The 15,627-nt window shown below is 43.0% G+C and overlaps 2 protein-coding genes across 9 annotated transcripts in view; one reads left to right on the forward strand and one right to left on the reverse strand.

Moving 5' to 3' along the window:
- Nucleotides 1-7,615, forward strand: part of RFC1 (replication factor C subunit 1) — a 44,430-nt gene extending 36,815 nt beyond the window's left edge. For all 3 annotated transcript variants that reach the window (XM_035111901.2, XM_060278910.1, XM_060278909.1), the window contains 6 exons: nt 97-251; nt 352-469; nt 1,528-1,673; nt 2,634-2,847; nt 4,782-4,958; nt 7,479-7,615. In XM_035111901.2, coding sequence (XP_034967792.2) covers nt 97-251; nt 352-469; nt 1,528-1,673; nt 2,634-2,847; nt 4,782-4,958; nt 7,479-7,571 — 903 coding nt within the window. In that variant the 3' untranslated portion in view covers nt 7,572-7,615. The remainder of the gene's footprint in view (nt 1-96; nt 252-351; nt 470-1,527; nt 1,674-2,633; nt 2,848-4,781; nt 4,959-7,478) is intronic.
- Nucleotides 1,532-15,627, reverse strand: part of WDR19 (WD repeat domain 19) — a 44,425-nt gene continuing 30,329 nt past the window's right edge. For 5 of the 6 annotated variants that reach the window (XM_060278905.1, XM_060278904.1, XM_060278908.1 and 2 more), the window contains 7 exons: nt 14,849-14,945; nt 14,138-14,262; nt 13,770-13,851; nt 12,881-13,031; nt 10,595-10,718; nt 9,992-10,068; nt 1,532-9,399 (listed from right to left, as the gene is read on the reverse strand). In XM_060278905.1, coding sequence (XP_060134888.1) covers nt 9,288-9,399; nt 9,992-10,068; nt 10,595-10,718; nt 12,881-13,031; nt 13,770-13,851; nt 14,138-14,262; nt 14,849-14,945 — 768 coding nt within the window. In that variant the 3' untranslated portion in view covers nt 1,532-9,287. The remainder of the gene's footprint in view (nt 9,400-9,991; nt 10,069-10,594; nt 10,719-12,880; nt 13,032-13,769; nt 13,852-14,137; nt 14,263-14,848; nt 14,946-15,627) is intronic. The other variant, XM_035111897.2, reaches the window with a different exon arrangement.

Here is a 15,627-nt window from a genome sequence, read left to right on the forward strand (position 1 = left end):
AGTGGATGCTTGCCCAGATTGTTCCGGGGCTAATCTCTGCAGTTGGAGCAGAAGCTTTGCTTGACGGTAGAATTCAGAGTCTGTTTATTTTTGCAGGGCCCTTTTGATGTTGTCAGGAAGGTTTTTGCTACTGGAGAGGAGACATCTCGCATGTCCCTTATAGACAAATCAGACCTCTTCTTCCATGATTACTCTCTCGCCCCGCTCTTTGTCCAGGAGAACTACATCCACGTGACCCCAGCTGCTGCAGGGTGAGTTAAATGAATCTGAATGATTTGGATTGTGTAGCTGCATCAGGACTAATGAAAGTACAATTGTTTGTGAGTAATGTGAGCCATCATTTCCCCCCAGGGGTAACATGAAGAAACACCTGATGTTGCTTAGCAAAGCAGCTGACAGTATTTGCGATGGCGACTTAGTTGACCGGCAGATTCGCAGCCGACAAAATTGGAGCCTTCTACCTACGCAGGTTACCCACTTCTTTAGTTTCCAGAGCATATTGTGTGGCTGCCTGAGGGGTATCTGCTGCTGCTTTGTTACAGGCTGTGGGAGGAGAAAAAAGCCCAGGATTTGTGCAAAGTAGAGCAGGGCTCAACTTTTCAGCCATGCTTTTCCCCATCAGTTTGTTTTGTGGGAGGGAGGAAGGGGTGAAAACATATAATCTAAAAAAACAGGGAGAGGTGGGGAGAATTTCAGAGAAACTTTCAAGGGGTAGAGTTTTGCCCATGAAAAACTCTTAAAAAGTGACTGAAGGAGGGTGGGTGCTCTCAACTTTGAAAGGTCCTCATGAACAGCTTTGAAAGCAGGGATTGTATTGGCTGTGTAATTTCCTGATTTCAAAGGCCTTTTCTCTCCCTGCTGGGGTGGGAAGGGATTTGTCTCGGCAGAGAGCACTTTCAAAAGTGAATCTCAGAGTTGGAAGAAACCACAAGGACTCATCTAGTCCAACCCCCTGTAATCTTTTGCTCGAGTGTGGCTTGAACCCATGACCCTGAGAGTCTCATGCTCTACCGACTGAGTTATTGTGCTCTTAATCTTAATCATAGGCACAATTTCCATCTCAAAGCACAGGAGCCACGTACAGGGATCAAACTTAACAGCCACAGCATGTGGCTACTTCCCAGTAAGCACTAATCTCTCCCCTGGAAGTTTTTCTGAAATTTCTGAAGTTTTTCTCTCCAAGCTTTGTACCCTCAAGATATTTTGCCTTGCTGGAATGCGCCTTTAGCCTGTGATGCCTCTTGCTTTCCTGGACAGAGATGTGTTTGCAGAAACCTCGCCTTTTACATGGCTGAAATGTAGCCCACTACTTGCTGGGCCCAACCCGTGGCCCCTGGAATTAATGGGGGCCCTGATCTGGAAAAGGATCCCCACTCCTGTGCTGGTGATGGGGCTTCCATCTTCACTCTCTGTTCTGCTACTATTGCCTTGGGTACCGTTCTGTATTTTCTGTGTTGTGTATTAGAAAATAATGGTGTCCTTTATAGTCTCCAAGTAAAACTGACGGATGTTTCCTTCATTGTTCAGGCCATTTATTCAAGTGTCCTGCCCGGGGAGCTGATGAGAGGCTACATGAAACAATTCCCAAATTTCCCAAGCTGGCTGGGCAAATTTTCATCAACAGGAAAGCACGACCGTATCATGCAAGAGCTGTCGATGCACATGAGCCTCAGGTAATCCTGGTGACCCGTGTTACAAATTCCCCCAGTATGGGCAGTGTTAGAAACTCAGATATATAAGCCAAATGGCTTCAGATCCTTCTCTAAGTGACATTTTGCTTTCCCCATATTTATTTACCTACTTAATTTATATAGCTGCTCCATAGCAGACTCTAGGAAGCAAGGGGGGTGTAGTGGTTAGAGTGTCGGACTTGGACCTTGGGGATCAGGGTTCAAATCCCCACTCACTCATGAAGCTCACTGGGTGACCTTGGGCCAGTCACAGCCTTTTAATCTACGTCACTGGGTTGTTGTTAATTGTGTAAACATGGCCACAGTGATCAAATTGCCAAAGGTTTAGAATGTGAGATTCATTTTTACTGCTGGTTACTGAAACCTACAAAGCATTTCGTATAATCTTCTGTAATTAGAATTCTACAGAACACAATTTATCAACAGGAAATGGGTCAACATGCTAAGTTCTTAAACATTTTTTTTAGTACCCACATTCTCTTGACTTTGCATTAAACTGGTATTTCCATTCTGCGAGGTAGATCTTAAACATGTTACATTGTTGGGTAGATGGACTGCTGCTTTCATAGTATTTTTGGTGTCCTTTGGGCAGATGTGAGATGGGCAGAACAATTCTGGTTTAGAGTATTCTTTGGGTGGAAGGTCCTGTTGCACGACTCCTCACCTTTATCGGTAGACCCTCGAGCTGCATTGTCTGCTTGGCACATAGGTACTTTCCAACATGCTAAGCACACCCTCCTGCCTCTGTTTTGCCCTTCAGATGAACTTACATGTGCTTTATACTAGTCTGGAAGTATGGCTGTACCTCAACCCCAAAGTGATGTTCATTAGAGTATGGCAGTGATGGGACCTGAGATTGCCTGTATGCAAAGCATCAGCCTCTCTGCCTTCAGAAAGGCTTTAGGGGGAAACCCACATAATGCTTCTTCTCCCTCCCTATAGGACACATGCAAGCAAGAGAGCAGTAAATCTGGACTATTTGTCATACTTACGAGATGCAATTGTGAAACCTTTGACTTGCCTGGGAACAGATGGAGTGCAGGATGCTGTAGCATTTATGGATACTTACTGCTTGATGAAGGAAGATGTTGAAAGCATAATGGAAGTAACCAGTTGGGGAGGCAAACCTAGTGAATTTTCTAAAGTTGATTCCAAGGTAAGTTGCTCTTACATGGATTGTTGTCTGCCAAAAGCATTTTACGGGCTTCCTTAAATAGGATTCTCATACGTCTCCCCACCCCACCCCCGGCAACCTATTTCAAAATGGAACATCAGGTATTTGCTGTGAATGTTGTGTTTGGTGCATGTAGAGGCATCCTTGGGATGCGGGTGGCCTAAACCACCAAGCCTCTTGAGCTTGCTGATCATAAGGTTGGCAGCTCAAATCCACATGACGGGCTGAGCTCCCGTTGCTGCCCCAGCACCTGCCAACCTAGCAGTTTGAAAGCATACCAGTGCAAGTAGATAAATAGGTACTGCTGCAGCAGGAAGATAAACTGCATTTCCATGCGCTCTGGCACTCGTCACGGTGTTCTGTGGTGCCAGAAGTGGTTTAGTAATGCTGGCCACATGACCAAAAAGCTGTCTGTGGACAAACGCCAGCTCCTTTGGCCTGAAGCAAGATAAGCTCTGCACCCCATAGTCTAATTCGACGGGACTTAACCGTCCAGGGGTCCTTTACCTTAGGAGGCATCCAGAAATGAGTGAACTTTCCTTGCACTATCTAGGCATGTGTCGTTGGGGGATTTAACCCTCTGTGCCTCCTGCATGCCAACTGGGAACACAGGTTACTTACTGCGAATATTCCTTCTAGCAGATGTGAAGGGAGAATCAAAGGCAGAGAGGGTTACGTCCCCCAGCCTAAACCATATAGGGAGTTACCCACTTGCTTCCGGGTGCCTTCCACACTAACCAGGGGATGTATTGCTCATCTTTCTCCTAACATACAAAGGCACTCAGCTAGCTGAAGTCAGTGCCTTTGCATGGTATTAGTCGCTAGGCTGATTATATAAGCGGTGGTTTTTTTAAGGAATGTTTAGATCTTGTTCTTCAAATAAGGTTGTAAGTGGGCCAATTAATCGACTGCTTCAGAAGTCAACTAGATTTGCCCATATGGTATTCTTTGGGTTTGGCTGATACATGAGACAGGCCCTTGCAGGTAAAGAAGAAAGAGCGAGCAGAAAGGCCTAAGGAAGATAGTAACAGGCAAGGTTCGGTTTATGTGGGTTAGAGCTCACGTGTTCAGATACTTAGGCCAGTTTATCAGTATTTGGAAGCCTCCCAAAAGTGAGTGTTTATTCTTGAGATTTTATTCCCTTTCAAGGATGAGGAAATACTGGCCCATGGGTTAGATGTGGCCCACAGCACATTTGGGATCCAGCCTACAATCTCTCCCCTGCGCACAACAAGTAGGCTTACAAAAAGTCCAATTGTGGTGGGAGGGTTAGCCCTGCCCTAGCCATAAATGGGACCTTTTTCCAAGTCTAACTGCTGTGCACATGGGATATTTATGGCTGAGAAAGGAGACAGGTTTGACAGAATGGAAATGGGTAGTGTAGCTGCACTCCAACAACTTTAGCTTTGGATCCATCCACCAACTCTGCTCCCATTCACCCCAGGTCAGATAAACACCTCATGAATGATTTTTATCCTGAGGAAATGTTCTTGACATTGGACTGCTCTCCTTGGCTGGGACCCTTTTCCTCCTCCTCTCATTGAAAATTGAAATCTCCCTTTCTCTTCAAAATGTTCTACCCTTGTTTTGTTTTACTGGGGGATTTTCATTCCATCTTCTCATGCAACTGCTGTGTGTTGCAGAGGATTCTAAGGCATGGTGTTCAGGGTTGTTGGACTCCATTACTTCATGTGAACTGAGTGAAGGCTGCCAAACACCTGCCTTCTGCAATTGCACATTACTTGAAAAGATCAGCAGTAATGGAAAAGCTGTCTTTTCAGAAAACCTTCTCTGCCTGCCCTTAAGGTAATCCTGAATTCCCCAGAATGCTGCTTCAAAACTGCTGTTCACAGCTGGTAAGTGGCCACAGGGAGACTTCAGGGCCTCACTCTAGATCTTTCCTTTACTGTGTGCAGGTTAAATCTGCCTTCACACGAGCCTATAACAAAGAGGCACACCTTACACCATATTCTCTGCAAGTGGTGCATAAGGCGAATCGACGAGCAGGATCGTCGGTGGATGAAGAACTGGAAGCTGAAGAAATCCCATCTGAGAACGAGCAGGAGACTATTGAAAATGATGCAATGATTAAGGTAACATGTTTTGGCTGGCAGGGCAGTTAAACGCCAGGGGACATCAAACCATGTTTAAAGGTTTAATAAAACCAGGGAATGATTTGCACAAGGCTTCCGTCATCTGCCAGTGTGTGTTCTTATTAAGTCTTGTTTACACCAGTAAAGTGATTTGTCTGAAGTTTGCATCAAAGTGTTCAGACACCTTGATTCTTAAATCCTTAGTAAAAACAAAAAACAAAAACCCCACATACACTGGCTTGCAACAGATGACTTGTTCATAGCAGGAAAATAAATTAGAGCCTGATACTGTCATGTTTTCATAATGTTGGAAGCTGAGGGTAGTCTTTGAACGTTTGCTTTCCACAAGAGCGTTTGGAATTACTCCTCTGGAGGTGTACGTGTGGAAAACGTTATGTGAAAATTAATAATCCATACAGACTTTTCAGGGAAGATTTGCAAGTGGGAAATACCAGTTATCTCAGACCTTTGCATTTCTCGACAGACACATGGAATGCAGTTCCACTGCGCACTGTGTATATTTCCATGGGAACATGTTCCATTTCCCATGGAAGCAGATGTTGTGGGGAACCAACTATGAGTAATGTAGTAGTGGGCTTATTTGCATATCATGGTAAACCAGGGGTAATAGTTTACAGTACATCTAGACCAGGCATCCCCAAACTTTGGCCCTCCAGATGTTTTGGACTACAATTCCCATCTTCCCCGACCACTGGTCCTGTTAGCTAGGGATCATGGGAGTTGTAGGCCAAAACATCTGGAGGGCTGCAGTTTGGGGATGCCTGATCTAGACCTACCCGTAGGACAGGGGTCAGCAAACTTTTTCAGCAGGGGGCCGGTCCACTGTCCCTCAGACCTTGTGGGGGGGCTGGACTATATTTTGGAAAAAAATATGAACAAATTCCTATGCCCCACAAATAACCCAGAGGTGCATTTTAAATAAAAGGACACATTCTACTCATGTAAAAACATGCTGATTCCTGGACCGTCCATGGGCCAGATTTAGAAGGCGATTGGGCCTTAGTTTGGGGACCCTTGACCTAGGAGGATCGTGGTTTGTCTCACTGAAAGCAAACTAGTAGTATAACATCTCTGAAAACTGGCAAGTTGATGTCTTCATATGCCACTTTTCCTTACTGAAGAGATGTTGCCATATTTTGTCATGCTAGCAGTGTTGCGGTTGTGAAACCTTGCAATTTATGCATATACCAATAGAAACTCTCTGATTTTCTGGCATGAAGTATAATGACATTATTTTCATCTGTATAATTTTCCTTATAATCATTTGGTTTTAATTCCCATCCTTTCTATATATTCACTGAACTTAGAAGTGTGAGCAGGGAAGTATTACAGGAAATACCGGTATACTTTTATTTAACAGAAGAATAGTCAGTGCTGTAGCTTAGGGATTTCTATTTGTTCTGGTTAACTTATCCCTTCATACTTTCTCATTCCTTACAGCTTCCCTTGGGGAGGAGGGGTGTTTTTTAAAAAAGAAATGTGTGCTTTTTTGGCCTGGGTGATATATTGATACATGGGCCAGACCATGTTGGCTGCTTCATCCGGTGGTGTATCGCAGGTGAGACAGCTGCTGCTCCTGAGTCCCTCTGCCACCAGAGGAACACAGCTGTTTCAACTGCAAGAGGCTTCTTTCAGCTGCTCTGCAGTGGAGCAGTTTAATGAAGCCCCCACCGGGGGTGGGGTTGAGAAGTGCGTGGCTTAAGGAAGCCTGCTTCTTGGTTGATCTAGCCCCCCCCCCCCCCCGGGGCACAGGCAGCTGGGTGCCCCTCGGTGGGTGGGCTACCTCTTTCTCCTGGGAGGAAGCTGCCCATGCAAAGGTGGAGGGAAACTCTGAGACCAAAGCCTTACAGGCTCCACCTGCTTGGCTACTGCCACCTGGCTGATTTTGCCTGGGGAGGGTGGACTGCGTCTTTATTCCCAGGGTGACTGACCAGGCTAAAGACGCAGCACATCCCCCCTCCACTGTATCGGCCCCCAGTCCATAGCTGTCAACCCTCCCATTTTTCGCGGGAAACCCCCATATTTCTGCTGTTATCCCGAATTGCAAAATATCCCGAAAATCCCCCGGATTTATAAGAAAGCAGCTCCTGCCGGCCAGGGAGGCTCCTCAGCTGCGTAAATGTCCTCACTCGCTTGCCGAGTGCTGCCGGAAATTGCCGCTGCTGATCCCTTATTTTCCAATCCGGAAGTTGACAGCTATGCCCCAGTCCAATGCAAGTGGCTGGTCTCACAACTCCCAAGTGACCAACCAGGAGGAAAGAGAGCCCCCCCCCCCTCATGAGGCAATACACAGAGCAGCTTAAGGAAGCCCCAGGTTGTAAGGTACATTTCAGACATTATGGGATAGCGGCATTTAGCTGCTGATATATAACAATGCTGAAAACCATATTGTCCAGTCCTAGTGCTTTTAGAGACCTTAAAAGCAATTTGCAAAATGTGCTAGTATTTCTTGGGACTGAAATATTTCCATCTGACTTAAATACTTTTTCTTTTCTGCAGAAGATGACCAAGACTGCTAAGCAACCAAAAAGGAACAGAGATGTTAATAAGGGGAAAGCAAAGAAGAAATCTAAAGAAATGGTTCAGTGCTAACAAATGCTCCTAACCAGCTATGCAACTGTTACTTTATGCTGGGGGTGTTGCTAAGTCATTTTATCGTCACTACACAAATTACAAAATATGTAATATACTGAATAAATAGGACTAAATGCAATTCTCTGTCTACTGATTTGTATGCGCAGTGGCTTAGTTAGCAACATCTAGCAAAAATAAACACTGGCCTGTTTGTTGCCTTTACTATATTTCATCTGTGCAAAGCTGATACTTTTAAAAAAATAGCTATTATGTTGTCAATTCCTGTATATATATATATATATATATAGTATATAGATTGGTCTCTTTTGTACATTTTGAGAACACAGCAATGTTTAAAAGTTGCAATAAAACTAATTTCATATTTTTAACAATTTTTTCTTGTCATATCTTACACCGACTGTTCTATACTTCCACCCTGCCCCTGCCATCTTCAAGAAATCTTGCCAGCTACATAGATTTAAGGCTAATTTTTAGCATTAAAAATTTATTGTAAACCAAAAAGGCCATAGTACAAAATTTCTATAAAAGAAATATTTACAGTTTCACAGATCTGATAAACTATAAAATAATTTCAAGCATAGCCATACCAACTGGGCTTAAAGTTTTGAAGCATCCTCTAGCGTTGCAGCATTTGGCTGGCCACTATCTCCTGAAAATAAACACAGATGTTCTAACTCTAAACATTTTGTATTAGAGAACACCAATCTGGTAGCTAAAAACATGAGATGTCGCAAACTATATAGATTCAACATTCTGGGAAAATGAGAACAAGAGGCAAACTTTTAAAATTATATGTTTCCACATTATTTCAACAAACTCCTATAAAATTCCCCTCTCAGTGCTATATAAGACCACAAACTACCTAATATGTTTATTAGCATTTAAAAGTAGTAAATATTCCATTAAATTTTTGAGATTCCTGTATTGCAGTGTGTTGGACTAGAACCCAACTGTATGATTCTGTAATCACATCACCTCTTTGATGGCTCTTGAGGTTTCTCTGCATTCCTTCCCTGCCGAATCAACACGATGCGGACAACACTGCACTACTACGTTCATAGCCTTTCAGCCAGCTGCCATTGGCAGTAAGATCTAAAAACATCCTGCCTGGTTGTCCTGTGCCATATGAAACACAGGCTGCTGCCATTTCAGAAGTAACCGCAACCTGATGGTTGAAAAGAAGTAAGTAGAGCCCTAGGATTCCTAACTTCCCAGTATACCCATTTTAAACCTATGCCACATTTTAATTTTTATTTTGGTGGCTCAGTGATTATATAGAGAGCAGCCTTTACCAAAGGTGTCATGGGCTTTGAAGACTCAAACTCAGGACGCAAGGGAGAAACATGCTAAGAGGAAGGCACACTTGGCAAATCCACACCAAGATCAACTCCTGCCCGGAAACCAATGTCTCCACTGTGGAAGGACGTGTGGATCCAGAATTGGCCTCCACAGTCACTTATGGACTCACTGTTAAAACCTTGTTTATGGAAGACAATCTTACTCGGCTACGAGTGATCACAGAAATAGAAGAAGACGAAGGTCATCAATGAGGAAGTCAGAACAAGAACCACATACCTTCATCACTGCCAGAGAAACCAGACACCAGTTGGACAGTTTGCTCCCTTAGACATTAACTAAATAAAAATTTAGTCCATAAGACGCTATAAAGTTCTAAGAATGAGACTCAAGGTTGAAACACTTACCTGACTACAATCATTGCTCCACTTCAGGCTTGAGGTATGGTGTACAGTCAGCAGTTTTCTTAAGGCTCATAATCTCAACTTTCTCTGAACACATGGGACATGTGCTTTCATACTGTAACAAGCTGTTTAAGAAAGACATTTTCACAACATGCCTAATACAGGGTGCCCTGTCATTTTGCTTATTTTATACTGGTCAAAAAAGTTTGTGTCTGTCTTACACAGGCATAGGCAAACTGGTCCTCCAGATGTTTGGGACTACAATTCCCATCATCCCTGACCACTGGTCCTGTTAGCTAGGGATGATGGGAGGGCCAGAGTTTGCCTATGCCTGGTCTTACAGGTGAATAATTTTGGCACCTTGGGGCAATGGAGGAAGGGATTCTCTTTGTCCAAGTGCTTTGTTGATGCTGAAGGTATATGAGGCTGCATACCCTTAAAAAGTATTGCTGCCCATGTTGTCATGTTTCAGCACTTGGAATGTGCCAAACAGTAACAGATTTCTAATTTCACCAACCACAAAATCTAGTGTATACAAGATTTTGTATAGTGGTACAAAAGCTCAATTTTTAATTCAAAATAAACTTGAAAGATGATTGGCTGCAAATCAGGTATATATTGAATCAATCTAGTGTCTGGTTCGCTTTGAGGATCATGGTAAATGTCTTTGACATTTAGGTAATATCCTAAAGGAAGATGAAACAAATTCCAACTTACTTTCTGAATGCTGAATACAGGGCGGGGAAGTCACAGTGGGGGCACACAGTCCAGTCATCTTTTACCATATGTCGTCCCTAAAACGAAGAGGGTGATTAAACCTGGTGGAAAATATTCCAAATTGCTCTGCATCAACTATAGTGGACAGGGGCCATTGGGTGCATATGCTGCAAGTGACTTGTTTCTAAAGCAATGACATGTAGCTTGGGGGCACCAAAAGGTGCAAAATCTAAAAGTAACATTCAAAAGCAAGAAAATTCTGAGATTTTGCAGAGTGGAAACAAATAGTTTGAAATAGTGTGAACCAGTTTCAAATACAGTGGTACCTCTACTTACGAATTTAATGCGTTCCGAACGCACATTTGTAAGTCGAAAAAATGCATTGGGAGAAAAAATTTGTAAGTCGAAGCAACCCTATCTAAACCGCATCCAAGATGGCGGACGGAGCTCCATTCGTAAGTAGAAACATTAGTAAGTAGAATTATTCATTAGTAAGTAGAGGTACCACTGTAATAGGATTTTTCAGTTTCAGCATTAGAAATTTAAGGTAAGAACAGTTACACCACCTTGAAGAGTAGTCTATTATATTCAAATGATACTTACTGTGGCAATGCAGTATGGGAGGTTGTTTTTACAGCCAGGACAGAGAAGCTCACATTCAGGCAGCAAGAATTCACAGTAGGGACATGGGGTGGTGGGCTCTTCCGCTTCGGCTGTGTCAGGTCGTCTGTTAATAGAAAGAAAAAAATTCCATTAAGACATTTTAACAAAGACGGCCAGGTTTTTTTATCTACAAGGATAGCAGAAGTGCTTTCCAAGCTTAACAGACGCTTAGCTCTGCTAATGATAAATGTGAATAACTGTAATGAAAGATGCTTAATGCAAATAAGCAGCATGCTGGTGTATGTAGCTCAAAAGTTCCAAACTTGTTCCTCCTCTGCTCCCTTGCCAGGCTGGAGGAAACAAACCAGAGGCTAGCTTTATGTTGCATATGAACCAGAGTCTGCAGGAAGCCAAGATTAAACTTGGACAACAACTCCAATAATCCAGCAACATCTGGAGAGCCACAGTGCCTTTATCCTTCCAACCAGACGACAGTTCAGCAGACTGGCTTTGCAATACACTTATTGCTGTAAATGACTTTATTAGCTGCCTCTGGAACACTAGTACTTATGAAATATATTTTTGACATTGGTTTCTGCAAAACTCAGGAAATACTTATTAAACTTCTGCATAGGTGGCATTATTCACAGGTGTTGTTGTTTAGTCGTGTCCGACTCTTCGTGACCCCATGGACCAGAGCACGCCAGGCACTCCTGTCTTCCACTGCCTCCCGCAGTTTGGTCAAACTCATGTTGGTAGCTTTGAGAACACTGTCCAACCATCTTGTCCTCTATTGTCCCCTTATGCCCTCCATCTTTCCCAGCATCAGGGTCTTTTCCAGGGAGTCTTCTCATGAGGTGGCCAAAGTATTGGAGCCTCAGCTTCAGGATCTGTCCTTCCAGTGAGCACCCAGGACTGATTTCCTTCAGAATCGATAGGTTTGATCTTCTTGCAGTCCATGGGACTCTCAAGAGTCTCCTCCAGCACCATAATTCAAAAGGATCAATTCTTCGGCGATCAGCCTTCTTTATGGTCCAGTGCTCACTTCCATACATCACTACTGGGAAAACCATAGCTTTAACTATATGGACCTTTTTTGGCAAGGTGATGTCTCTGCTTTTTAAGATGCTGTCTAGGTTTGTCATTGCTTTTCTCCCAAGAAGCCGGCGTCTTTTAATTTTGTGACTGCTGTCACCATCTGCAGTGATCATGGAACCCAGGAAAGTAAAATCTCTCACTGCCTCCATTTCTTCCCCTTCTATTTGCCAGGAGGTGATGGGACCAGTGGCCATGATCTTGGTTTTTTTTGATGTTGAGCTTCAGACCCTATTTTGCGCTCTCCTCTTTCACCCTCATTAAAAGGTTCTTTAATTCCTCCTCACTTTCTGCCATCAAGGTTGTGTCATCAGCATATCTGAGGTTGTTGTTATTTCTTCCGGCAATCTTAATTCCGGCTTGGGATTCATCCAGTCCAGCCTTTCGCATGATGAATTCTGCATATAAGTTAGCAGGGAGACAATATACAGCCTTGTTGTACTCCTTTCCCAATTTTGAACCAATCAGTTATTCCATAACCAGTTCTAACTGTAGCTTCTTGTCCCCCATAGAGATTTCTCAGGAGACAGGTGAGGTGATCAGGCACTCCCATTTCTTTAAGAACTTGCCATAGTTTGCTGTGGTCGACACAGTCAAATGCTTTTGCGTAGTCAATGAAGCAGAAGTAGATGTTTTTCTGGAACTCTCTAGCTTTCTCCATAATCCTGCGCATGTTTGCAATTTGGTCTCTGGTTCCCCTGCCCCTTCGAAATCCAGCTTGCACTTCTGGGAGTTCTTGGTCCACATACACACGTGAGACTACCCCAAATATCTAAAGAAGTCAATGCTACTTGTTGGAGGGGGTGCGCAGTCAAAAGTACTTATTTTCATATATGGTGGTTTGGCAACAGCATCAAACCTTTCTGGAGTGCTGTCTTCAAATAAATCAGGTTGATAAATAACAAAACAATTGAAATGTCTCCTGGATCCTGCTTTTGCATGTAATATTATTACATGTGTTGCTTGCAGGATTGGGGCACAGACTAAAATTTGTGGTTGTGGAGAACTCTGCTTAACAGCCAATACCAATGCATATTTACTTAAAATTAAGTTCTACTGCATTTCGTAGGACTTACTCCCAAGTGTGCGTCAAATTGCAGTTTTCGAGTACTGCCACTATACACTATACTCTCAAGCTAACTTTTATCAATGCATTTCCAAACTTCAGTTACACAGAGTAATACAACTCACCTAACCATGGCTTCAATCTTCTTTTTGTATTTCAGATCAATTTTATTACGGTACTCTGGTCTCATCAACATTGCAGCAAAACCAAATGCTGACTTCTTCAGTCCTGCTCTGTGACATTCAATTACTGTTGAAGTCAGGATGGGCACAATGTCTACAAGAAGAACAATGACAATAATTTTATTTCCAATGGTGATAGAAAGCCTTGGGCTATGATCCTTCGTTTTTGGCTTCCAGTTACAACTTTCTGGATTTTCAGAGAGCTGCTAACTGACACCCAACAGCTGGCATCAATTAGCTGCATATATTTCTAGTAAATTCATGCAATTATTCTAAGAACGTAAGAAATGTTTTGTTGGGTAAAACTGAAGTTCCACTTGCTCCAGCACCATCTCTACCAATACTTGAATTTCAGTTACATGCCTCTGGGCAATTCACTAACTGGGAGTAATTCCTAAAGCAGCGATGGTTAACCCCTGGTCTGGCAGTCTGGTATAGGCCCCCAAGCAAGTTTTCTGCTCCCCACTCAAGACCACATCAATTGTGATGGTGGCAGCAAAAAGAAAAGTTGAAGTAGACATACTGCTGGAGTTGGCAGAGATTTAGCCTTTCTGCCCATCCAGTGCCCTGACAGGGAAGCCAATCGTCCCCTCTTTGGTCATCTGATCAATTATATGACACAAAGAGGAAGTAATAACCCCCATTAACAGCTGGTCTACATAATGCAGCTTTTCTCAACCTTGGGTCCCCAGATGTCATGGGACTACAGCTCCCATCATCTCTATAGCTACCAGGACCAGTGACCAGAGCTGATGGGAGTTGTAGTCCAACCATGTTTGGGGTGCAAGGTTGAGAACGGCAGGTGCCACTTCCCAGTATAGTTAACACTTACGGGATGGAAACTTGCTGATGTTGTTGGCCACGCGAATGAGCATACGTGCTCCCTTCAAATGGTCACCACATTTAACATGAATCTGAGAGAGAAATGTGAGTTATTCACAAAGCTAAACAGTTGCAGTCTTGAAGGGCTTTCCAGCCATGTTGTGCGTTCTCTCTCTCTCTCTCTCTCTCTCTCTCTCACACACACACACACACACAGGCAGGCCCTTTGAGAAATTTGGAGCTAAACAATGAAGCATTTTCTTTAGACACATTTTCCCAAAGTGATCAGGAATCCGCTTGAGCTATTAGGAAAAGGCAGTGGTGGGCAATATGCATTTCAATTTTCACAAGTTTCCATAAATATTTTCAAGGCTTTACCTTTACTAAAATATAGCTGTGTAGAATCATAAGGTTTGTAGCCATCTCAGACGGTATTTTGATTTTCTGGGTTTTCAGCTCCGAATACATACTGAAGAGAACATCATGGGCATTTCGGTAGTTCCCTTTTTTATAAACAAATGACAAAAATACTAATTAGATTGCAGAAGGATACTGTGCCCCCTTATATCCCAGCTTCTCTTTGTTTCAGCTGTTTTAAGTAAATTTAGCAAGACTGTATTAGTAACTGCCAGCATGCATATAAGGCATCTTACACGGACACTACTTGTCTAGTGAAATCATGCTCACCAAAACAATTTGCATCTCCAGCCACCAATGTCTAGAGCAGGAAACCTGTGGCCCTTCAGATGCTGTTGGACTACAGTCTCCATCATCCCTGACCATTGGTCATGCTGGCTGGGGCTGATGGGAGCTGGAGTACAAAAGCACCTGGAGGCCTACAGGTAGGTAATGCAAGCAGTAAGAAATGCTGTAGCACAGGGAGAAAATGAGAGGCAAGGTACAAAAAATCTCAACCCCATGCCAGTTCTAGCTTCTACAGAGAAAAGGCAAGGCACTGAAGGTGCTTCACACTGGTCGTCTCCTTCCCCTTCATTTGCCCTCCTGTTCTTGTCGTTTGTCATATTTGTTGCTCCAAACAAAACAGAAGTGCATGAATGTCGCAGACTGCTGGAAGCGTAAGTGCCTTACCTGCACACTGTTCTTCTCTGGCAATAATTATGGCCGTCCGGGCAGCTTCTCGGTATTGCTTTAGTGCCATGTACAGCCGAAACAGATACTTGGCTTCCTTTATTAGAGCAAGGAAACACATGAGTAAGAGAAGACAGTGTCTATTTATCCACACATGCATCTTAAACATACTTCAGGCAGAACAGTTGAGGAGCTGCTGAGCTTTAAGCACAGCCTTGTTTGCCCAGGTTTTCTGTCTGCATATGGAAAGCTTTGGTTCCACAGTTTTTTTTACACTACTGAGCTAGTTTGTAGAACAGCTTCCCATACATGTATAGGATCTGAACATTTCCACAGGGTTAAAGTGTTATTTTGCAATACACAATAAAATCAGTCAGCTGAAATTATCTCAGCTGAAAAAAATATTTTAGTGATAGCTTTTTAAAAAAATGCAACTTTCCCTCCCATTTTTAGATTCTCTTCAGGTTGCAACTTTTTGTACTAGTTTTTAAAAAAGAAATACTGGTAAGCATTTGTCTTTAAAGTTTCCAAACATAAGAGTTTTCAGTTTCTTTCTATCAAATCAGTTTATGCCAAACAGCTATGTTTAAATTGGACAAGTTAAGCCATAAATGGTATTAGAACACTGTAACATGCTGTTATTATGGTATACAGTACTGCAGTTATTACAGAATACATTAGTTAATATTCCTCTGTTATCTAGCTAATACTGATTGAAATAGTTTAGATACTGTGAATATGTTCTGGGTTGAAAACTAGTTAAGCCAGCATAACCCCAG

The sequence above is a fragment of the Zootoca vivipara genome, chromosome 9, assembly GCF_963506605.1.
Source record: "Zootoca vivipara chromosome 9, rZooViv1.1, whole genome shotgun sequence".
Lineage (NCBI taxonomy): Eukaryota > Metazoa > Chordata > Lepidosauria > Squamata > Lacertidae > Zootoca > Zootoca vivipara.